This window comes from Schistocerca americana, chromosome 5 (genome assembly GCF_021461395.2).
Source record: "Schistocerca americana isolate TAMUIC-IGC-003095 chromosome 5, iqSchAmer2.1, whole genome shotgun sequence".
NCBI lineage: Eukaryota > Metazoa > Arthropoda > Insecta > Orthoptera > Acrididae > Schistocerca > Schistocerca americana.
In genome coordinates this window covers 557,651,431-557,676,981 of record NC_060123.1, presented here as the reverse complement: position 1 = coordinate 557,676,981, position 25,551 = coordinate 557,651,431, and the positions used below count along the sequence as shown (strand labels likewise).

The window sequence follows — 25,551 nt, the reverse complement described above, 5'->3', positions numbered from 1 at the left end:
TACTTGTTTTTGATGGTCTCAAACTGCACTGGAGAGAAAATGAAAACTATAAAAAATACGCTGAGAAGTACAATGAAGCAAAACTGTCTATCAAAGTTACCCATACTCACCGCTGAGCATGATTTACTCTGGGATCCGGACTTCAGCAAATTCATCAACCATTTTTCACTTGAAAAACCTCTCAATGTTCTATTCACTAACACCACATCTTAATATGGTTTATTTCTTGTATTTTATTTTGTCATTTTATTACTTTTTCTCACAATAAATTATTGAAGCACTTGAAAGAAAAAATTACTTAACCTACGTAAAAACTGATTAGGGGCCTCCTCACCTCTAAATCTGGCCTTGTTTTTAGTCTTTGTTGATTGTGTCCCACAGCTTTCATAAAGCACAGGAATGACATATTGTAACATGTGAAGCTAATGAACAATTTATTTTTAATTTTATGACTGGTTTCAGTCAAAGACCATTTGAGTACAGTTTTTGTTAATATGTCCCATATATCTCATAAAACAGTTGTCAAAATACAACATTTATGCAGAGGTAGATGGATGGAGTGTCGATTACAAAATGTGTGACAGTCAAGTGACAGTATGTGTCCTTATAGCTTATTCAGAAATTTATTAAATAATACATTCATAACAGAATTAAACTGTAGCACAAGGATAAAGTTTTAGAGCTACTCAAATCACAACATTTGGTAGTGGTAACACCACCACCTGCTGCATACAAAATTCTTAACTCCAGGGATGAGGTGCACAGTATGGCAGCAAGCTAGCTTCAGAATGTTTGTGCTTCCATAGGAGCTGTATATCAACAACTGTGAAAAGTCAGAAACATTAAATTTCCATACAGCATCACCCCACCCAATATGAAATACTGGTCTGGAGTGTCTTTCTTGTAGAATACCATGGTACATTATACTTTATCCCAGATGTGGCTGGATATTCTGAGAGTATAGTGTGACATCATTTCAGTAAGCTCATCACTTGTTCTATGATAGCCGATAACAATTCAATATATCTGCACCATCTTGCTATAAATTCAGCTACATTATTCATGAGCTATGCGTCATCAACAATAGGCAATCTGGGACTGCAATGCATTTATGGAAGATGGGAATTTGTTCATGTGGAATATAAGGTTTTTAGCAAACACTGTCACGGTTGACAGAATTCTGTGATGAACATTAAAAAATGGTTCAAATGGCTCTGAGCACTATGGGACTTAACTTCTGAGGTCATCAGTCCCCTAGAACTTAGAACTACTTAAACCTAACTAACCTAAGGACATCACACACATCCATGCCCGAGGCAGGATTCGAACCTGCGACCGCAGCGGTCGCGCGGTTCCAGACTGTAGCGCCTAGAACCGCTCGGCCACCCCAGCCGGTGTGATGAACATCAATTATGCTGTCAAACATTCGTTGAGAGTAATGTCTGTTGTAATTAGTGAAAAATATTTTCTGGGATTTATCCCATATCTTCACGGAGTCAACACGTTAATTATTGGACTGGCAATGTTAGTGGTAGCAAACATTTTCTAAATGTTCGCAAATCCCATCACAGGCACACTGGCCTAGTTCTTAATCTACCAGACAACTTTGCTCCAGGGCTGGAGCACCTCCCTGAATCCTGGAAGTGGCATGGCTCATATTTTCTGACTAATTTAAATTTTCCTCTGTCTACTCAGGCCACAAGGTATTCATTTTGACCCCAAATTGATCCAGGGACGATCGTGCAGTCGCTAAGTGTCTCTGGAGGTGGGTCTCTCTTCTGTAGACATTGAAGTCTTCGGAGAATATTTGACTGATTGATGCAATTCATTGTTCTTGTGTCATCAATGACATCACGATCCCATCAGTGTAACAGGAAGCAGTAACATATTTCTAGAAGTACCAGTCTCCAATATGCAAAGCAATAGTGGGGGCCAGATGTGGTTGCTCTTGACAATTATCCACTTTTTCGTCGGACCTCAATTTGTTCAGTACCATATTGGCAGAGATGAAACAGGTGATATAAAATGCTAGCCTGAGCCCACACCTTGACATTATGGTAAAATACGAATCAGTGCTCACTCATCATTAAAACATACATTTATTAACAATGGAATATGTCAAGACAACCACTCACCACAGGGGTGAGGTAAACAGCATATAGGCAGATTAAAAAAAGCTGAACACAATAGCTGAACTTGCATTCTAAAGCATCTCTCTCTCTCTCTCTCTCTCTCTCTCTCTCTCCCTCTCCCTCTCTACCCCCATGTTTGTTTGTGTTTTGTTTGGGTGCAGGACCCCACACACGCCATGGCCTCACCTGAAGAGGAAAGCAAGTTTAAAATCTCAATTGTCTGTTAAAAAGCCTTGTTTTATTTTCATATACACTGCTCAACATATCCTTTGTACGATGTATTATTGTCTTTATTCATTCCACTGCTTCTACTCAATACAAGGTTTTCATCATCACACGAAAATAATTTTTTGGGTCTTGGAAATAATATGCACTTAATCTTGTTTATGGTAATACAATATGTGTCTTTCCTTGTACATAATCTGGTACAAATATTCCAATGTACCTTTACTCTCAGATATTTTAATGGAATGAATTAAAAATATATAAACAACATGCAGTTGAAGGTATAAATTTCAGTTTGCATAGCAAGTTCACTAGTCATCATTTTCATTTACTTCTTTCTTGAGGCCACCAAAAACTTCAGAAGGTATTTCTTGTTTCTCCACTGGAATATCTGGAAAATGAAAACAGATGGGTTATTGCGATCACTGCATTTTCGCGGAATGTCAAACTGAACAGACATCACTGTGAATAATAAAACAAAGATTCAAAATAAACACAGAACATATTTCTTAAATACGATGTTTGATGATTTTAACTATCTGTTGGAATAGAACTTGATCTCAGATTTCCACCTCTTGTGCTACCACATGCTGCTCATGAAAGACAGACAGTAGTCTACTACAGTTTTAATTGGCCACATATCAACATATTATTTCATACACATTAAATTTTAAAGGTAATGTGATGAAAAGGCACATGTATTTGTATGAACTTTTATTGAGTTTCTGATATTATGTGGCTTTTATCTCCATACAAAAGATAAAAACGTTACCTTGTCAGGAAGTCGTTTCTGAAAGTATTTGTACGGAGTGTAGCCATGTATGGAAGTGAAACATGGACGATAACTAGTTTGGACAAGAAGAGAATAGAAGCTTTCGAAATGCGGTACTACAGAAGAATGCTGAAGATTAGATGGGTAGATCATATAACTAATGAGCAGGTATTGAATAGGATTGGGGAGAAGAGAAGTTTGTGGCACAACTTGACCAGAAGAAGGGATCGGTTGGTAGGACATGTTCTGAGGCATCAAGAGATCACCAATTTAGTATTGGAGGGCAACCTGGAGGGTAAATATTGTAGAGGGAGACCAAGAGATGAATACACTAAACAGATACAGAAGGATGTAGGTTGCAGTAGGTACTGGGAGATGAAGAAGCTTGCACAGGATAGAGTAGCATGGAGAGCTGCATCAAACCAGTCTCAGGACTGAAGACCACAACAACAACATAACAACAACATAGCAGATTCATTGGATTTACAAACTCCATATTACCTGTTTATTTTACAATTTCCGATGGAAGAACATGGAATGAAACCTCGTTTATGTGCAAACGTGACTGAAGGTGCCCAACCATACTCAACAATGAGCCAGGCTGTTCATCACTGTTCAGTCAAGTCATACTGATACTGTTGTATATTACAACTGATGCGTATTCTAGGTGTGTGTTGAAATGTATAGTTATTATGGAAATATACGTTATTCGAGAGTACACTCAGATGAAAAAGTGTTAATAAATAACGTAGTTCATTTCTGTCAATAAATACGTAAAAGATTTGCTAATACCATTAGAATTCTTTACACGTTAACTATTAGATTATAAAAGAAATTTGATTTTTCCACACCAGTCTGTAAAATTATGTGATCGCAAATCCAGTTCTGTGTTTGTTCTTCTGTATTTAGTTATTAGTTCGTGCACCAAAATCTATATTTCATTTTCATTTCTTACGGCTTCCTATAGATTCACTTATGAGACTGAACGTGTTTTTTTTATCTGCTACACAGTCAAGTTATTAAATTGTAAAATGACAGATTAATTTTAATTTTGAATGCATCTCTGTAAACATACATATTAATTTATTAATGTATGACATGTTCACTTCAATCTTTTGATTGTAACACAACTTTTTTATTTTCATTTTCAATGGTTTCATGTAAAAGAACATGTTGAAAGTGAATGTATAACAAAGATAAGGCATTTTCCTTGTGTTCGTTTCTGTTGTCTTTCGTCAGAAGAATGTATTAAGACAATGCAGTTTTAAGTTTGTTTTATCCGCTGCCGTACATCAAGTACAGTTCAGGAACCACATTACATTTTGATTGACTCGACCACTGACGCGTCCTTCAGAACAACGAATAGCAGAGTACGGAAACAGCTCACAGAGCTCTCAACCAAAACGGCAATTGTGAAGTGATTGGGTGATAGTTATTATTTAAAACATGTAATTTAGAAAAACATCAAACAGAAGAATGTTCAAAAGAAAACTTAATAAAATATATTACTTAGAGGTTTTCTGCCCTCAAAGTGAGGTGGAAATCATCCACTTCCTGGAACAGCTTAATCCTTTTCCCAACTCAAATTCACCTGGTCCTTTTCCAAATCCAAAGCAACTTTCTTTGATGTTGACATTATGATGAATCAGTATCAAAAGGAACTTTGTTAAACAGTAGATTATGACCAACCATGATTGATGAATTTTATGATTCCACTCATTTTTTTCAGTTATGCTTCTTTAAAAAAAAAAATTGTGAATCTGATGTTCAATAAGTCAGCCTATGGGTTTGATGTATTATATGAGAACATTTATTTATAGTTTTGCTCTTTTTACATGTTCTATGTAATGTCTTGGGAATTGTAAAGAAGTTAATATTTGGTAAATTTTATTTGTATCTTTCATCTGTAATTGGCACATACCTTGTGTTTTGCAATGTTTGATCACAGAGATTCCATTTCAAAATGTTGTTAAAAAATATGCAATTATACAATCTTAAACATGGCTCATCTTCAGCAAATGTATTACAGTAAACTTGGAGAGGTTTAAAAAAAAAAAATCAGCCAACCAGTTGCAAATAAGGGTTATAGGAACCCTTCCCCTAGGTTCCAACAATTTTAAAATTGTTTTCTTCTAAAGGTGTTGGGCCTTGTTACATTAGATGCTAATTAAGTACACTGAATAAAGCCAAACGGCTCGTCATATTCAACATCCATCTTAAAAGCACAAAGCCATGACTTATGATCGAAAGGTACAGGCATCAAAGCTGTAGAAACGTATTACCAAGACTCTGCACCAAAGAGATGTATTATCTTTGTGTAGTTTTTTATGTAACACAATCTTTGTTCAGCTTTTGAAGAAAACAATGTCAATGTTTTGGAGTGGAGTTTCAATTTTGGCCTGATACTGTGAACTCATTGTGGAACATGAATGTCATTTTTACCTAATTCTACAATTATTAATGAAACATGGAACTGAAATGCAATGCAACTGCATCAATTTGGATTGTTTATTTAACTGTGACTCTCTTTCGTGTAGTTCATAAAGTTGAAAACATGAAGCTGATTGTTTGAAATGTTGTATTTGGAAATACATTATGAAGTCTTTACACTGTGAATAAACATTTTCACTGATACTTTACAAACCTGGACCTCAAGAATCATACCCTAAGATATATTAAGATAACGAGCTGAACTACAGGTACTTCAAAAAATCAAGATGAGTATCTAAATTGTTTTTGGCTAATGTGACAACTATTATTGAAACTGATATCCTAAGCATTGTTTCCCATCACATTCTGTTTAGGATTTACAAATCTGATAAACAAATCCAAATACTTCTTTTAAGTCATTATAATATTTTCTTGTTGACTGGGCTACGGGCACGGCATTGTTACAACATCCATCTCATCAAAGCTCACATCCAAACTTTAGTCCACAAAAAACTGATTAATAGGTTCAATATCTCAAATTCAACAGCTGCCATCACTTCTACACATCAAACACTTCCTTCTTAATGCCTAGGCATTCCCGGTAAACATATCTGCTGAACCACTGAATCCCATCAACACCTTTACTAACAACCCCTCTCATGCTCTTCTCTGTTGCTAGTATTGTGCAGGTCTTGCCAACAAACAAATTTCCTATGTAGTCTCCTCCTCTTACCCTGCAACAAATACAACTTCCACTTTCTAAAGTCAAAGACAAAGTTTTAGCATCGCCCACGTCTCAAATTATTCTTCCAAGGTTTTCACCTTCTCAAGTCAAGCCCTGAAAAATGATTATCTATTTCAGAACACTGCTCCACCTCTATAACATCCTGATCAAACTGTATAACATTTTTAAGACTATTGTGTGTACCCCACACACCTGCCCATCATCACTTACCTCACCCACAACACTGGCAAACTGCAATCAAATGCCATCCATTGGTTGCAAACTAATATGAGTCCACTGCATGGCTTTTTATGTAAGGTGACAACTACTAAACTGCATCAACACATGAAAAGACGTAGAAGAACTATGCAGTTTGGGAACACACAATACCCAATCACTAAGCACATTCTGCAACATGACTCAAGGGACCTGCATACCAGCTACAACACACAGATCATTTGGATACACCCTAGCAGCATTATAGTAGTAGTGTGCACATAAGATGATGGATGGTGGGGCGAGAAGCAGTGTATTACATTACGTTTCAACCAAATGGGCAGACTATTTAGCATTGCTTTTCATGTTAGTTTATGTATGGTGAGGTTACTTAGCAACTATAGTGTTCACTTTAGGCAGCATAAGACAATCACGACAAGTATTACGTTATGAAGTGACAGGGAGAGTTTTCAGAGCATATAAATTCTACCAGAAAGAATCAGTAGCACAAATAGTAGTCCAGTGTAGCACTCAGATTGGTGTTGCCAGTTACCAGGGTAGGCAATGGCTGGAACGTGAGTATGGGACCCAGACAGAGAACACACTGGTATCACCACAAGATATTCTCTGCCTCTCCGCACATCACTCTGTCACCTTCTTAAATGCAGCCCACTATAGTGCTGTTTGGGAAGATCCAAATGGTCTGTATAGTGATCACGTATGCAGGCCCCTTGAGTCATGCTGGGGTGTTCTTAGCAACTGGGTACAATGTGTCACCAAGTTGGATAGCTCTTCTATGCCCCTTTGTGCCATAGTTTTTGCACTCCAACAAATTCTTGCACTACAGCACCCTCATCTTTTCTTTTTTTCTGTTCTTTTTTTTGTAATTTTTTCTTTAATCACAGTATTTATTGAAACTTCCTGGCAGATTAAAATTGTGTACCAGACTGATACTTGAACTTGGGACCTTATACCTTTCGAGTCTCGGTCCGGCACTCAGTTTTAATCTGCCAGGAAGTTTCATTTCAGCACACACTCTGCTGCAGAGTGAAATCTCATTCTGATCACAGAGTATTTATTATTTATGGTTTTATCTTCACCCACCTCCTCCAGTCGCTCTCTTTCTAGTTATTTCTCCACCTCATTTTCTGCTTTTCTCCTAGTCATTAATTGCGCTATTTGTTCAACTATCATTGCTTTTCCTCTAACTCATTTTTTGTTCTCACTCTGTCCATGAGTCACTTTGAACTGAACCTGATACAGTGCACACCAGTGTACTATCCTTGACTGACTCAGCAAGGTGATATAGTGGTTAGCACACTGGACCCTCATTTGTGAGGACAATGGTTCAATTCTGCACCTGATCATCATGATTTAGGTTTTCCCTCATTTCCCTAAATCACTCCAGGCAAATTCCAGAATGGTTCCTTTGAAAGTGGTGCAGCTGATTACCTTTGCTATAATTAACACAGTCTGAGTTCAAGCTCCATTGCTAATGACCTCATTCTCAGCAGGATGTAATGGCCAGTTATAATGTCTCCTAGTAATTCTAGAGTTTTCTCAAGTGAATATTTCTATTTTATATCAGGTGGAATATATCATACCAAACACAGTTGTTCATCTCCACATGGGCAATGCGACATAAGCATTAAGCATGAGAGATGCCTTTAAGTTTTTGCAAACAACCACTAGCTGTTGCTATTGAGATGCCATACTACTATTTTTTAATATGTCATTTGTTATTGTTGAACCAATGGCTGCTCAGAAATTGGTCATGCAATGCATTGACAGTTAGTGTTCAAAGAAACAATGTTGTGAAAAAATGGAAATTTGGGGTGAAATTTCTCTTTGTAAGAGTATTTTATGATTTTTGTGAACGTATAACTTGACAACAATGCCTCAAACTGTTTTATTCAACTTTTGGAAATCAATCATCTCCAAGAAAAGTGTGTTTACACTTGGTTTGCACAATTTTCTCATGGTCATGCTTCTTTCAGCTATTGCTGTAGACTGATCAAAATCAGTTGCACAATAATTATGCTGTGCATAAAGTGATTAAAGAGGATCTGGATGTCACTTGCTGCTGTAATACAGAAGCATCATCTTGATGGAATCTGTACAATTTGAGAGAAACTCAAAAACATGCTTGGGTCAACAGATGTACGAAAAACGCTCCAAAAATTAGACCAAATAGAATGCACAATCTGTGTGCAGTATCATAACAGGAGATAAACTTTGAATATATTTGTACAAGGCTGAAACTAAGCAGAAATCATCTGTTCGGATGTTCCATGATGAACTGAAACCTACAAAGGTGCTTCATTTGTGAAGCACTTCCAAGAAAATGGTCATCCTTTTCTGTGCTTGCACTTTGTATGTCATAACCAGCTTTCGATGACTGAACAGTTAATGCTCAATGGTATGCAACAATCTGCTGTAATAAGTCATCAATGATATCAGGAAAAACAACTGAAAATCCTTCATCATTCTTTTAATGTGAAAGTGTTGGCTTTCACACAGCATTTTGGAAAAAAATGATTATTTGACTGAAAAGGTTAAAGTGTAATGTCTCAATGCTCATATTCTCCTGATTTATCACCTAAAAAAGATAACTTCATTTGGTTCCCTTATTTCAAATGAGAAAAATGCATGAACAACAACTTTTGTCACCTCAAGATGTTGTTAAATCCTTCCAGAACTATATTTCTGAGATACCCACATCTGGGTGGTTCACACATATGAAAAAGTGTACAAGTTTTAAATGTGTTTATTTTCAGAAAAAATAACATGACTGGTACCAAGAAAAGGATTTCATTTCATGTTTACTAGGCAGCCCTCATATATTGTAATGACACATAAGTAAACATTATCCTACATACATTTTAAAATAGGATTGCTTTGTCCAACTTTTGTAGTGACTTGATACCTTGTCTTGTCTTGTTTTGACCTTGTGTACAACTGATATCTGATTCTGCATTTTTTTTTAATTTACTTATTTTTTTACCACAGTCAATAACGTATTGTGTAAAGCAATCACTTGGAGTTATGTGGGGAACAACAGATTTTAGAAGCAGCAAACAAGTTTGAAGTCCTAGTAGGCTAAGGGTACTGTAAAAATAATTTGTTGGCATCCAGTTTTTTTCCCATAACAAGACATAATGTGTCATGATATCGACAGTAATAACTGCAATCATATTCCATCCTCACCATACACAAAAGAAAAATTATAGCTCATCCACTGGTTGCAAGAAATGTTTTTACTAAATCTACCCATAACTAAACGAGATAGTTTTCTCTCACATAAGATAATACATTTCTTACAGTCAAAGCATGTGGGATCTTTATCACAATGTGCATGCATTACATTAATTGTGTTAACAATATTACACATCAATAAATATTTGTCTGAATTACCATCATCATCTCCACCGTCTTCACTTTCTCCATCTTCATCCTCATCATCTTCATCAATATTAATCTCATCGGGATTGCTTATACGAGTTGTATCCACACCGTCTCGCTCCTGACCTTGTGTCTCACCACGCACAAACAATATGTTGCCACCTTTTGGTTGTGCTGTTGAAAAAATCAATACCAATATTAAAAAACTTGGAAAAAATTGTACAAAACAGTCACTCAACAGATTTTTAATTAGACATACGGTTTCTTTCACCCTGCGCCATTTGAGCAGCTTTTGCTTCAAGCATTCGCATTCCATCTTTAGCTCCAGGTGCCAGGTCAGCAACAGTTCCTGATACATTACTAGCAGCCGAAAGCATTTGTGCTGACATCATGTTCACCTAAAAACACAATTTGAGAGTGACGTAAGGCATCCTCATAATTTGATGTTCGGTTATTAGAATAATTAATGAGAGACATGTTCATGCTTATATGGATAATAGTTGATTTTCTGGAGACAAGAAGTTTAGCTTATAGTTTGTAATTCTAAATAACAAAGGTACTTTTTTAAGAGTGCTTTAGACACAGGAAATCTCAGATTGTACTTCAAGGTCATCATTTTCTAAAACTAAATTTGTGTGTAAAATAAACTTTGTTACTAACCTGAGTATTATAAGTCGCCTGTACACTGCGTTTAATTCGTAACATTTCTCTCATTGTATCCTCATTTCCATGACGTACTTCAAACTCTTTCCATGTCTGCCAAAAGTCTGCTGTTACCTAAGGATACACAATTTTTTCACTGCTTTGTATTAATGTAGCAACAATGATAGCATAAATTAAGAAAAGTGCATTTTTCAGCATACTGCTTATTATATACAAACAACAGAAAGTCCAGGTTGGAATATCAATGTTGTTGCTTTTTATACTCAGTTTTCAAAAATACCACCATTCTTTTCCAAATGTGAGATATGACGACATCACACTGTGTTCATAAATTTCAATTACAGGATCCTACAGATATATATGACCTTTGGCCTGAAAATGAAAATCTGTATTGGGTTTTGTAATGTAAGGCCACTGAGAGACAGAATGGTAACGATAAGCCAAAAAAAGATGGAAAGCTATCTTTTGGAAATATTGAGACTAAATGAAACAGGGTCCCAGAATCTAGAGACGGTCAAACAGAAAATGGAGGAGTGCTGCTGTATGTGGGACAGACATGTGAAAACACAGTACATAGGAATGGTGTCAAATTAATCATAGAGGCAAAAACAAATTGAATAGTCAAAAGATCAAACAGAAAATGGAGGAGTGCTGCTTTATGTGGGACAGACATGTGAAAACACAATACATAGGAATGGTGTCAAATTAATCATAGAGGCAAAAACAAATTTAATAGTCAACAAATGCAAAAGTTAGCTCACGTAATGAAATGCTTGAACGCATCATGGGTGCCCGTGGGATTGGGAAAAGAAGTGTAAACGGTGAACTGTTGATAGATGTGTGTGCTGAGCACGACCTGGTCATTGGCGGTAACACTGTTTCCGCATCATAATTGCCGTAAGATATGGTGGATCTACCAGATCATGTTCTCAGACATCAAACAGATCACATAGCCTTTGTCTAAGTTTCAACACACTTTGTTATATGTGAGACATAAGAGAGGAGTAAATGTTGGAAGCGACCACTTCTTAGTTTTGGTGAAGTTCTGATTGAAGATGGTGGCAAATAGAACCTAGCTCTATCACAGGACCAAGAAATAGGTGTAGGAAGGTTAAAAGACCTACAAAGCGCAAAAAGATTTGGTTTTGAACTAAATAACAGATTTTAGGCCCTCTCTGAAGAAAACTTTATATAGGCAGGAATTGAAGTAGCTTGGCAAAAGCTTAGAGACAGTCATCTAAATGAGGAGAGAACATATCAGAATTTAAAGCACATCACAGGAAGGAATAGATTTCCAATGACACATGGCTCAAAATTAATCACAGCAAAGAACTAAGACGTAGGTTAAATCTTTGTAAGGCATGAATACACCAGACTGAAACACAAAAAGAATACACAGAGGCAGATAAAGGAGTAAAAATAGGAATAAAGAGAGATCATAGAAAATTGATGGACGAGCTGGCACAGTTAGCAGAAGGGGTTGCAAGACAAGGGAAAATAACGGAGCTGTACATTATCACCAAATGGCTCTCAATGAGGAAATTAAGACACAAAGGACCAGTTAAAGGTAAGGCTGGAGTGATGATTACGACCCTACAGGCACAGCTGCACAGAGGGGAGGAGCATTTCAAAGAGGTATTAGATAATGAAGACAACCAAGAGGAACAGTTGAGAGATGTTCCAGAGAAAGTTGAAGCATATCAAGATATAAATCTGGAGTGTCCCACAATGGATGAAACTCGGGTTGCTTTGAGAAGCCTAAAAAATGAAGCCTAAAAAATGCAAAGGCTCCTGGCCTAAACAAAATAGCACTGGTATCAAAATTATTGTTAAAATGCTCTATCCATTGTTGAAGCATATTTGGCTCTCAGAGAAATCCCCAGAAGAGTGGAAAAATGGGCTGGTAGTAAAGTCCCCAAAACAGGGACACTGTTGCCAGTAACCAATGTGGTCCTCATCAGAATTATTTTAAACAGGATTCACTTGGAGATCAACTGCATAAAGCACATGTCAGTTTTCAGGCACAAGCCACATGTGTTGATCTTATTAATACTCTTAGAAGCATCTTAGTGGAAAGTAAAGAATTCCATATTACAGTGTAGCTGCCATCCATGGATTCTGAAAAGACCTTCGATTCTGTGAAACATCAAGTGCTTTGGCAGGTGTTGTGGAAGTATGGTAAACCACAGAAAAATATAATCATCATCAAAGAACTGTATGATGACTACTAATATTGTGTTCTCCACAACGGAAATCTCCCAGAGACAAAAGAGATTAGCTCAGAGGCTGACAGATATTAAAGATAAATTAAACTCTCTGAAAAAAGCAGCAGCTGTCACTGGCCTCAAGATAAATATAGGTAAAACAAAGGAAATGAGAGTAAATTCTGGGAACACTGAAGTGTCTCTGTTTGTAGGGGAGCAGCAGGTGGAGGCTGGGTAGTGTGGTGACAGAGGATCGTGGAGCTGGAGGAGATGTGAAGAATCCCTTAAAGAAGGCAAATGCTGCCATCATACAACAGTATCCAATAAGGCAAAACTAAATCTTCAAGTGCAAAACAAAAAAATACACATTTCTGTAACATAAGGCACAGGCAAACCATTTACCTATAAATGACTGGTGGGTGGAGCACTGAAAAGAATAATAGAAAACACATTAACACTAGTTATGCCCGCTATAAATTCCGATATCTGTGTGGTTGTGTGAATGTGTATACTCTTACTAGAAAAAGAGCAAGAGCTTGAATGCTAGTGTTTGCATTTCTTATGCATATAAGCTGACTCCTGGCATTTCCTTTGTCTTCAAGTAAAATCACGTGTGTCACATAAATTCATTTTGAAAACTTAGGTACCAAAACGTGACATAACATTTAAATGTGTTTTTCATGCTGATTTTATCAAAACTCGCTCAGGTGTCATGATGTATTGTGTAGTACTAAATTGTCAATTGTAAACAAAGTCTGTGCTTTTCTGAAACATGATATACAGTGTAGTATTATCTCAACAGATGGAAACTTAACTGGGCTTTAGAGAATCTTTGGCTACAGTATCCTCAGTCACAACTAACAGTTCCGAAATTTCATTTTTACACGAAAACTGTATATTTTTGCATAGTTTCAAATTTTTGCAAAGATTTTCATAATTTACATGTGTTTCGCATAACCTACATTGAAGAGGCTACTTTGGCAGTTCCTGAGGAAACAGGATGCAGCCAATTAAGATGTGGCGCACAATGGAACAAACAATGCCCGTCATTTGGGCTCCGAAGTCATACTTGGATAATTCCAGTGACCAGCAGAGAGAGTTGAGAATATCAACCTCGTGAAACTTCCTGGCGGATTAAAACTGTGTGCCAGACCAAGACTTGAACTTGGGACCTTTGGTAGAGCACTTGCCTGCGAAAGGCAAAGGGCCTGAGTTTGAGTCTAAGTCCGCAACACACTTTTAATCCACCAGGAAGTTTCACATCATGCACACTCCGCTGCAGAGTGAAAATTTCATTCTGGAATATAAGCTTGCTTACAGAGTTTCAACGAATCTCACAATCTGCAGCATTGTGCTCAGAACAGATTGACCATCCCCGGTTCTGAGTCACGTGGAAGACTTGAACAAGAGACTCCAAGGGTTCTGTGACAAGCTAGGCTATGACTTCTTTGACTTGCACCATAGGACTGAGAGTTGTAGGGTCCCCTTAGTGGGTCAGGTGTGCATTTCACATCAGAGGCAACTCCCCAAGTATCTAACTGTGTGTGGGGTGCACAAAAACATTTTTTAAAAAAAATATTAGATGACTTTCCATCTAATTCAGATAATGACAGCTGTAGGAAAACCACAAATATCAGTCTAAGATCCAAAGAAATGCCTCCAACAGGTAAGAGTACTTAAATTTTAGTGGTTAACTGCTGAAGCATTTGCAACAGAGTGCCAGTGTCTGAAGAGCTCCTAAAAAGCAGTAAAGCTCACATAATGTGGCTGGTTAACACCTGAAGTTGAGAGTAGTGGGATCTTTAGGGAAAAATTAAGCATATTCCAAAAGGACAGGGTAGTGGAAGATCAAGATGGTATATTCAATGCAATAGATGAGAAAATCCAATCCACTGAGAGAGAAATTGAAGCTGCATGTGATATTGTCAAACCAAGACTCGGTATCAATGGTGGGCATAAAATTATACAAGGGTCCTTCCACTGAGCACCAGATGCACCTCCTGATGTTACTAAAAAAAGAAAAGAAAAAAATGACTTGCATGTAAGTATCCTAATAATAGTATAATCATTGGAGGAGACGCCCGCACCAGGTAGCTGAGTGGTCAGCGCGACGAATGTCAATCCTAAGGGCCTGGGTTCGATTCCCGGCTGGGTCGGAGATTTTCTCCGCTAAGGGACTGGGTGTTGTGTTGTCCTAATCATCATCATTTCATCCCCATCGACGTACAAATCACCGAAGTGGCGTCAAATCGAAAGACTTGCAACCGGCAAACAGTCTACCTGATGGGAGCCCCTAATCACACGACATTTTATTTATTGGAGGAGACTTTAATCATCCAACAATCAACTGGGATAGATATAGCTTTGTTAGTTGTAGGCATGACGACATCCTGTAAAACATCACTACTTGCCTTCTCTGAAAACTAACAAGAACATATAGTTTGGAACCCCACTCATGATGGAAATACACTCCTGGAAATTGAAATAAGAACACCGTGAATTCATTGTCCCAGGAAGAGGAAACTTTATTGACACATTCCTGGGGTCAGATACATCACATGATCACACTGACAGAACCACAGGCACATAGACACAGGCAACAGAGCATGCACAATGTCGGCACTAGTACAGTGTATATCCACCTTTCGCAGCAATGCAGGCTGCTATTCTCCCATGGAGACGATCGTAGAGATGCTGGATGTAGTCCTGTGGAACGGCTTGCCATGCCATTTCCACCTGGCGCCTCAGTTGGACCAGCGTTCGTGCTGGACGTGCAGACCACGTGAGACGACGCTTCATCCAGTCCCAAACATGCTCAATGGGGGACAGATCCGGAGATTTTGCTGGCCAGGGTAGTTGACTTACACCTTCTAGAGCACGTTGGGTGGCACGGGATACATGCGGACGTGCATTGTCCTGTTGGAACAGCAAGTTCCCTTGCCAGTCTAGGAATGGTAGAACGATGGGTTCGATGATGGTTTGAATGTACCGTGCACTATTCAGTGTCCCCTCGACGATCACCAGTGGTGTACGGCCAGTGTAGGAGATCGCTCCCCACACCATGATGCCTCGGTCGTATGCAGTCCTGATTGTGGCGCTCACCTGCACGGCACCAAACACGCATACGACCATCATTGGCACCAAGGCAGAAGCGACTCTCATCGCTGAAGACGACACGTCTCCATTCGTCCCTCCATTCACGCCTGTCGCGACACCACTGGAGGCGGGCTGCACGATGTTGGGGCGTGAGCGGAAGACGGCCTAACGGTGTGCGGGACCGTAGCCCAGCTTCATGGAGACGGTTGCGAATGGTCCTCGCCGATACCCCAGGAGCAACAGTGTCCCTAATTTGCTGGGAAGTGGCGATGCGGTCCCCTACGGCACTGCGTACGATCCTACGGTCTTGGCGTGCAACCGTGCGTCGCTGCGGTCCGGTCCCAGGTCGACAGGCACGTGCACCTTCCGCCGCCCACTGGCGACAACATCGATGTACTGTGGAGACCTCACGCCCCACGTGTTGAGCAATTCGGCGGTACGTCCACCCGGCCTCCCGCATGCCCACTATACGCCCTCGCTCAAAGTCCGTCAACTGCACATACGGTTCACGTCCACGCTGTCGCGGCATGCTACCAGTGTTAAAGACTGCGATGGAGCTCCGTATGCCACGGCAAACTGGCTGACACTGACGGCGGCGGTGCACAAATGCTGGTAGGGAGGACGCAGCATGTTACCTTGTACCGAGAGTAACTTTGGGCATACTCCAGGAAAATGTGTTGGGTCGTTTTCTGTTCATGTTATATATTAATGATCTTATGGACAATATTAATAGTAACTTCAGACATTTCACAGATGATGCCGTTATCTACAATGGAGTATAGTCTGAACAAAGCTGTAAAAATATTCAGTTAGACAGTGATAAAATTTCAAAGTGGTACAAAGACTGGATTTAAATGTACAAGAATGAAAAATTGTGCATTTCACAAAGTAGAAAAATGTAGCATCCTATGAACATAATACCAGTGAGTCACAGCTGGAATCTGTAAACTCATGCAAATATCTGGGTGTAGCCCTTAGCAAAGACATGAAATGGAACGAGCACACAGGTTCAGTCATGAGTTAAGCAAGTAGCAGGCTTCGGTTTATTGGTAGAATACACGGAAAATGAAATCAGTCTAAAAAGGAGATCACTTACAAATTACTTTTGTGACCAGTCCTAGAATATTTCTTAAGTGTGTGAGGCCCGTACCACATATGACTAGGAAGGGTAGCACAAATAGTCATAGGTGCGTTTGACCCATGAGAGAGTGGCACAGAGATGTTGAAAGAACTGACCAAGCAGACTCTTGAAGACAGATGGAAACTGTTCCGAGAAAGTCTACTAACAGAGTTTCAAGAAATGTCTTTAAATGATGACTCTAGGAATATACTACAACCCTCTACATATCACCCCCATAGAGTTTGTGAGGACAAGGTTAGATTAATTACAGTACAGAGGCATTTAAACAATCGTTATTCTTGTGCTCCATTCGTGAATGGATCAGGTAAAAGGCTCTAATGAGTGGTACAATGGGACATACCCTCTGCTACAGAATTAACAATAGTTCACAGAGTATAGGTATAGATGTGGATCTACACTCCATGTGGAACCTTAAGGTGGGTAGCAGTAGGTAATTTGCATATCACTGTCACTTCCCTCTTTTTCCTCTTCCAGTAGTGACTGTTTCACAAGAAGAACAATTGCTGGTAAGTCTTCATGTGAGCTTGGATCTCTCTAATTCTGCACTGATGCTCTTTTCATGAGATATACACAGGAGGAAGCAATACATTGGTTGACTCTTCTAGGAACACGTGTTCTTGGAATTCTAACATTAAACTACACCACAATGCAGAACACCTCTCTTGCAGCATCTGCCACTGGAGATGGCTGAACATCTCTGTGACACTTTCATACTTACTAAATGAACCTATAACAAGCTGCACTCCTCTTATTTGGAATTTTATCTGGTACAGATCCCAGACTGATGAGCAATATTCAAGTAATGGGTGAACAATGGTTTTGTAAGCTCCTTCCTTTGTTGATGGACTACATTTCCTGAAGTTTATCCCAATCAATCTCTGTCTGGCATCTGCCTTACCTGAGACTAGTTTTAAGTGATCATTAGACTTTAGAACACTACATACACATACCTTTATTATATTTCAGGGATGTGCCTACCTTCATGATTCTGCAATCATACAATAATGAGTATTTCTCTTAATTCATCTTTTGTTCTCACTCTGTTCATCATCATCTTTGAAGTGAAGCTGGTACAATGCTTACCAATGCACTATTTTTGACCTCCTACCTCTTCATCTTTATCTCCCCATGTCCTCACAACAGGTCGGTTTCTCTCGAGTTGAGGTCGGAGTGATCTGCTCCTCCCTTCTAAACCTATCACTCTTTCCTCCTTGAGAAAAGACTAATCTTTCTGAAAGCTAGGCAATAGTCATTTTCTAGTTCTAAATGTGTCTATTGGAAATCATCACTCTGTTCATCCAAGAGAACAAGAAAGCAGTAGGTTTCTCAATTGGGAATATTTTGTTGAAAAGCAAAAGTAATGTCAACTGCAAAACTGAGTGTCCACTAACAACCCAGATTTGGAGATCAAATACTCCCACATATTAAAAGAACTTACCCGAGGATCACACATCTGACTGCAGTGGGCATATATAGCACGTGCCCTGTCAATCTCACCCAATTTGGTTTCCATTTCAGCAAATCTAAGACACATTTCTCGAGAATTTTCTTCATTCAGAACTTCAATTGCCTTCTCGTATATCTGTCTTGTTTTAGGAACACCATAGATTTCTGCAGCCTTCTTGATGTAAATATTAAATACCTAAAAAAGAAATAACACTGAGTTATTGTACTGTTCTTTCATTTTATCACATGAAACAATGATAAAAAATTTGAATTTACTTCAAACATTTCTTCTGGTAGAACTGCCTTTGTTGCTCTTTCATAAACTGCCATTGCATGTCTTGCCATACCATGTTCTTCTTCCAACTTGGCATATAAAAGATACAAAGCTGTAAGAAAAGAAGAGAAAATGTTTAGTTTGAAAAATTGTACTGAATTTTTAAGTATATTTTTGGTTATTAATTTTTTTAAATAGAAATACACAAATGGTAAATAATATAATACAATTCTCCAGCACTAAAAAGGGTATTTGCAGAAATAAGTCCTTTTACCGTGATACAGGAGGAGACTGATCTCTGTGGGTACAAGCCCATGAAAAAGCTAATGAAACATGGATGACCATCACTAATTGTGGTGATGTAACTCCTGCTTGCATCATCTTGCCTGATCCCCCCCCCCCCCGAAGTTAAATACAGGTGCAATATTTGTCGCATGCATCTACACCCTGCATCTTCTTCCTGTCTTCTCATTCTTATATACTTTATTATTAAAGGCCTGAGCTACCTAACAAAACAATCACATCATACATTAACTTTTTTACAACCACAGCACAGTTTTCTACGAATGCAAGACCAAAATCAACCAGACAACAATTTGAACACCAACTTCCAAATTATGGTCAAAAACAAGTTTGATCATCCAGTTGCAGAATATATCACTCAAACATGGAGATGAACTTTAGCAGTGACTTGGTGTCTTACTAACAAGGAATCCTATGATTGTGAGGTCACAAAAGGCCAATTATGTTCATGGCATTCGATGCCCCAAATGTCACCATGCAATCACAATATTGGCTGCGAATGAAAACAGAGGGCGGGATTGGAGGTATCCAATGGTGAGCACAGCAGGAGGCTACAGAGTGTAGTTGAACTGCTTAGTGCTACAGTGCTAGTGGTGTTGATACACAGCAGAGCAATGGCAATCATAAACAAAGTAAACATTACATTATACCTACATCAGTTGCTGAATTGACATTTTGTCAGAAAGGAACCCAAGGAATTTTTAATGGTGAAAAAGTAGAAGCAGCTGAAATATTAACATTTCTGTAAGATAAGTCAGTGCAATGTGTGGTGTTGCATGCACTCGACTGTCCGGCCAATGCACATGAGAAGTACAATTATGAAGATAGCTGTTTCACAAGTGAAAGTGATATTGAAACAGGTGTCGAGCTGTGTAGTTCATCATCCTTGTCAGACAGGGAGCCACAAATCCTGTCTCCAGTGAAACATAGAAAGGACAATTGTTGTCCAATGACCGGGTAATAAAAAAGTAACATACATGGAAGATCATCCGCAGCATAGTAAATAAACAATTATGAACAGATTTCGAATAAGTCCACAGTAATATGACCATGCAATGAATAAGAAAAACTACACATATTCAAGGGAGGACAAGGCACACTTGATAAAATCAGTGTTTTAGTGTTTCAAGCATGCTTGATACAATTTACAGGATATACATGATAGTGACCTACTACATTTTGTATATCAAATTGCGTGCCACATACATTACAGTGATTACACTTACAAATTTATTATTATTAAATAAACAGGTGTGAGTTAGTAATTCCTATCCACCACTTTTTCCATGTTACAATAATAGAAATTCTTCTATGGAATATGAGTTGTAAATGAGAAACTTTTTCAGTTTGTTTTCAAATTTTGCTTTGCTGTCTGTCAGACACTTTATGTTGCAGGGTAAATGATCAAAAATTTTAGTTGCAGCATTGTGCACCTGTTTTTGTGCTAAAGATAATGTTAATGTGGAGCAATGAGTCACAATAAATAAAATATTCTGAGTCATTACACCATGGTTGAATGTATTTCACATTAAAACCCAATGTTTCATCCCATCTGTGCAGAACATTTTAAAGGGGGATCATAGCTTCTGTGAGTGTACTATTCACAACCTGTCTGGCTACTGACTGCAGCAAAATTGCTTTTATGCATGCTCCTGCATAGTGATATGATGTCATATGCTATAAATACCTGAATACAGCTGGCTGTTGTTTTCTGCCATCGTCTACCGTCGCTGTCACCTCATGGTGGTAGACACACATCTTCTTAGGTATCAGTATCCAGATGTCATTCAATTTCACACCCTCCAACTTTTTATTGAAATTCCTGAGGTATTCAACAATTTCTGCGGCCTCTCTGTATAGTCTTTCATAGTACCTGCTTGTAGCTGCAAGTTCTTGAGTCCTATCAAACTGAACGTCGTGGTCTCCTAGCTGCAAAGCACACTCTGCAATGGCTGATCTGTCAGTTTCCTCCCTTCTACAGTTGCCCTTGTGCTCTTCTAGTCGCTTCTTGAGCATTGTTGTTGTTGTACCCATGTACATCTTCCCACAACTACACGGAATATTATAAATACTTGCTTTTTCCAGAAGTTTGTGAGCAACCTGGGCCAATCTTAAGTGATTCGGTATCTTCCAGGTGGGTTTGTAGAGTACTGCGACATTCCATTTTTTCTAGATTATTCATATGTGGTCAGTAATATCCTTAATGAAAGAGAGGAAAACGTTCAATTTCACAGGCATCTGTGTGTTCCCATGATTTCTGAGCGACACTCTTTACGCTTTTTTTATCTCACAGCCGAATAACCATTCTCAAGCAATGCACTGGTGAGGTGTTTTAATTCCGTGTCAAGTGTCAACCAGCTCCGGTTCGCAGATATACCTTGCTCTGTCCCCCAACGTTTTTATGATGCCTTGCTATTGTCGTGGTTTGAATCAAGTGTAGGTAGCGGTCTACCTGCGTGAGTTTCCAGTAAACTGTGTGGCCTAACCTACCATCTTATTTCTTGAAAACTAACACATTAATAAAATTTAATCCTCCACTCACCTCCTTCTCCATGGTAAACTGAATATTTAGATTAAAGTTGTTGAGGTGTTTGTGAAAATGACCTCATTTCTCTGTCATGCCTCCATAAAACAAATGTTTCATCTACAAAGAGCAACCAAATATTCGTTTATTTTTAGCAGTTTCCAATGCCTGCCCCTCAAATATTTACATTATGAAATTCTATTCGGACTTAAGGTGCTCCCCAAAACCAACCCATCCACCTGTTCATAGAATTCATCATTCCATTTGAAATTTACGGCTGTGAGCCAATATTTATGCATTTCTGTGATGGTGGGAGGAAAAATCTGATTCAGCTGTTGCAACACCTTATTGAGCAGAACTATATTAAATACCGATAACACATCAAGATTAACTAATATGTCCTCCGACTGGACCACTATGCTATTTAATCTACTAATAAAATGTGCCAAATTCTTGACATAGGAGTCTGATTGGCCCCCATACAATAATGTTGTCAAGAACTTGGGATTGAATAAGTGGGTGAACCAATGGCACTCAGTATAGGTCTCAGAGGAGCATGTTCTTTATGCCAATTCGGCAAACCATACAGTCTTAGTTGTAGCGTAGCTGAATTGAACAGACTTTTCTGAATGCTCTGTTTAACAGAGAACTTTTTTTATCAACTGTGTAAGAGCTCTAAGAACACTGTCAGTGGGGCCTTTACTCAGTTTCCTATACATCTGCAGATCTAATAAGTTGTTAATCTTACTATAATATTTGACAACATAACGTAATAAATAATAGATAAAAGATCTACCCACCAAGCGCCATCAGGAGAACACACATATAAAAAATGGACCAGACAGGACAACCAGTGCAGTCTCCAACAGTCAGTCTTCCCTTCTCACCCCGTCTGTTAAGTCTCACTGACCCGGGGTTCTGGGTGGCTTTTCAAACTCTACCCATTTTCCTAAACCTCACCAATCCCTTTCCTTCACCCTCCAAAACCTTATGTACATAAAACCTTTTTTTATACGTGTGTTATCCTACTACTGTTTGGTGAGCAAATTTTTTATCTATCCAATTACATTATACTGTCAAAAACTGATTATTTTCTTTGTTTACTATAATTGTTGGTCACATTCAAAACAACTGTTGCATTTCCCCTGTCAGCAGGAAGACTGATAATGCTATCATCATCATTCACAGGCGTTTTACAGCATTCCTCTAACCCACAGTTAAATTACTTTTTACAGGCTTTGTGTAAACCAATACACTTACAGCTTCTATATGGATTTCTTTAGCTGTAACTGTGTTTACACTACTTCTACACTGGCTATTATTTACTTCAAGGGCACAACTCATGGACTAATTGCAAAATTTCCACTCCTGTCAAGCACAGATCTCTCATCATCAGATAACGAATGTCCGGATAAAATAATAACCACGTGGAAAGCACCTAAATGGTGGATCATCGGATAAGGTTGCAAGTTATCAGACTTCCTCTTCAGTCTACATTATGAAAAGGATAGATTTCTACTCACGATATAGCGAAAATGTTGAGTTGCAGACAGGCACAACAAAGAGACTACTAAACATGTAAGCTTTCAGCCAGAAGGCTTCTTCCAAAATAGACAACATACACACATATTCATGCAAATGCAGCTCACACACAGAAATTACCACTGTCTCTGGCTGGCAGGGCCAGACTGTGAGGAACTGCGCATGACGGGAGAAGTAATCTCAGTGGTGGGGGCAGCTGGGGTGGAGAGTGGGAAAGAGAGCAGGATATGGGTGGGGGACAATAAAGTGCAGTTTGTGGGAGTGTGGGGCTAAGGCTTTTGGAAGAAAGGTTCATGACTGAATTATCAGTCCTTTACAAAGTCCTCTCCTTTTGTCCGAACCCCAAATTCAATCAAGCTGGACTTGTCAAAGATCTTCTCTCCTTCTTGTCGTCCCTACAGTGGAAACACTTTTTTGCCAACAACCCTACCAATCAGACTCAATCTAAAACCAATGTTGAACCCTGCCTACACAGTTCACTCTTCCTTCCAATGATGATCCACCCCCACTGCCCCCAAATCACACCCTCATAACTTTCCAGAATTTCTTAAACTCGAAGCTTGCCTCACCATCATTACCCAAATCCTTTAACATGAAAGCTAACCTTACATCTGCAGCAAGAACCCCAATCCATCACCTAAAATCTGGTCCTGACCCTATTATGCTACCTCCAGACCGGACAAAGGCTCCACCACTGTTGTTTTGAACTGCAAGGATTACCTGGCAAAGTTTTCTGCCAGCCGTCAGATTCGTTCACCTACAAATCCTGCAACAGTGAGCTCATTCCAGGAATCCAGCAAGATCTCCAGTCTCTCCTCACATCCTTAGGTCCTTCCCAGAACCTCTGCCCAGAGTCTGTCTCTCTCATCACCCCTAACACTCCTCACAATTCTACCTTCTACATGCTTCCTTAAGTCCATAAACCCGATGCCCCATTGTGGCCAGTTACTGTTCTGTTACTGACAGAAACTCCGCTCTAATCAACCAACACCTTCAGCCTACCACTCACAACCTACCCTCCTATTTACAAGACACCAACCATTTCCTCCAGTAACTCTCCACAGTTCCTGCCTTTACTACGCAGTGCCCTGGCCATCACTATTGGGCTACTCCCTTTACACTAACATCCCTAATTCCCATGGCCTAGCCGCTACTAAACACTACCTTTCCCAATGCCCTACGGATTCCAAACCTACAACCTCCTTCCTGGACCATGACCAACTACATCCACATGCACAATTATTTCTCCTTTGAAGGCATCACCAACAAACAAATCTGTGATATGGCAATGAGCACAAGGATGGCACCATCGTACACCAACCTATTCATGAGCCATCTATAGGAATCCTTCGTAAGCACACAGAATGGTTCATATTCACTGACGACACCTTTTTGGTATGGACTGAGTGTTAGGACACCCTATCCACATTCCTTCAGAAACTCAACAACTTCTCCCCCATTAACCTCACCTGGCTCTCCTCAGGCCAACAAGCCATCTTTCTTGATGATGACCTCCAGTTCAACGATGGCTACATCAGTACCTCTGTCCATATCATATCTACCAACAATCAGTAATACCTCCACTTTGACAGCTGCCACCCATTTCATACCAAGAAGTCCCTTCCACACAGCTTAGCAACACGTGGCCATCGCATCTATAGTGATGAGCAGTCCCTCTCGAAATATACCAAGGGTCTCACTGAGACTTGCACAGACCATAATTACCCTCCTAACCTTATACAAAAACAAATTTCCCATGCATTTCTCTCTAGTCACACACCACCTCCCAAACTCCCACTGCCTGGCCATAGAAGAGCATTCCACCGTAACTCAGTACCACCCATGACTGGAGCAACTGAATCACATTCTCCACCACAATTTTGACTATCTCTCATCATGCACCAAAATGAGGAATGTCTTACCCACTATCCTCTCCACCCCTCCCACATTGGTATTCCACTACCCACTGAACCTACACAATATTCTCGTCCACCACTACACAACCCCTTCTTCTGACCCCTTCTCTCGTGGCTCTGGCTTATATCCCTGTAAAAGACCTAGATGCAAGACCTGCCCCATACATCCTCCCACAACCACCACCACCACCACCTGCTCTAGACCAGTCACAAGCACCACCGATCCCATCAAAGGCAGAGCTACCTGTGAAACCAGTCACATGATCTACGAGCTAAGCTGCAACCACCGTGCTTCATTGTAAGTGGGCATGATAACCAACAAGCTATCTGTCCGCTTGAATGGCTACTGACAAACTGTGACCAAGAAACAGTTGGACCACCCAGTTGCTGAACACACTGCCCAACATAACATTCTTCATTTTAATGACTGCTTCAAAGGATGTGCCACCTGGTTCCTTCCTACCAACACAGCGTTTCTAAATTGCGCAGGTGGAAACTCTCTCTGCAATATATCCTATGTTCCCGTAACCCTCCCTGGCCT

The 25,551-nt window shown here is 39.4% G+C and overlaps 1 protein-coding gene across 2 annotated transcripts in view; it reads right to left on the bottom strand.

Annotated features, from left to right (window-relative positions):
- Positions 1 to 2,351: 2,351 nt before the first annotated feature.
- The window catches only part of LOC124616025 (pre-mRNA-splicing factor syf1 homolog), a 132,451-nt gene continuing 109,251 nt past the window's right edge, over positions 2,352 to 25,551 (bottom strand). For both annotated transcript variants that reach the window (XM_047144244.1, XM_047144243.1), the window contains 6 exons: positions 18,728 to 18,837; positions 18,444 to 18,647; positions 10,562 to 10,678; positions 10,161 to 10,299; positions 9,914 to 10,075; positions 2,352 to 2,748 (listed from right to left, as the gene is read on the bottom strand). In XM_047144244.1, the coding sequence (XP_047000200.1) occupies positions 2,669 to 2,748; positions 9,914 to 10,075; positions 10,161 to 10,299; positions 10,562 to 10,678; positions 18,444 to 18,647; positions 18,728 to 18,837 (812 nt within the window). In that variant the 3' untranslated portion in view covers positions 2,352 to 2,668. The remainder of the gene's footprint in view (positions 2,749 to 9,913; positions 10,076 to 10,160; positions 10,300 to 10,561; positions 10,679 to 18,443; positions 18,648 to 18,727; positions 18,838 to 25,551) is intronic.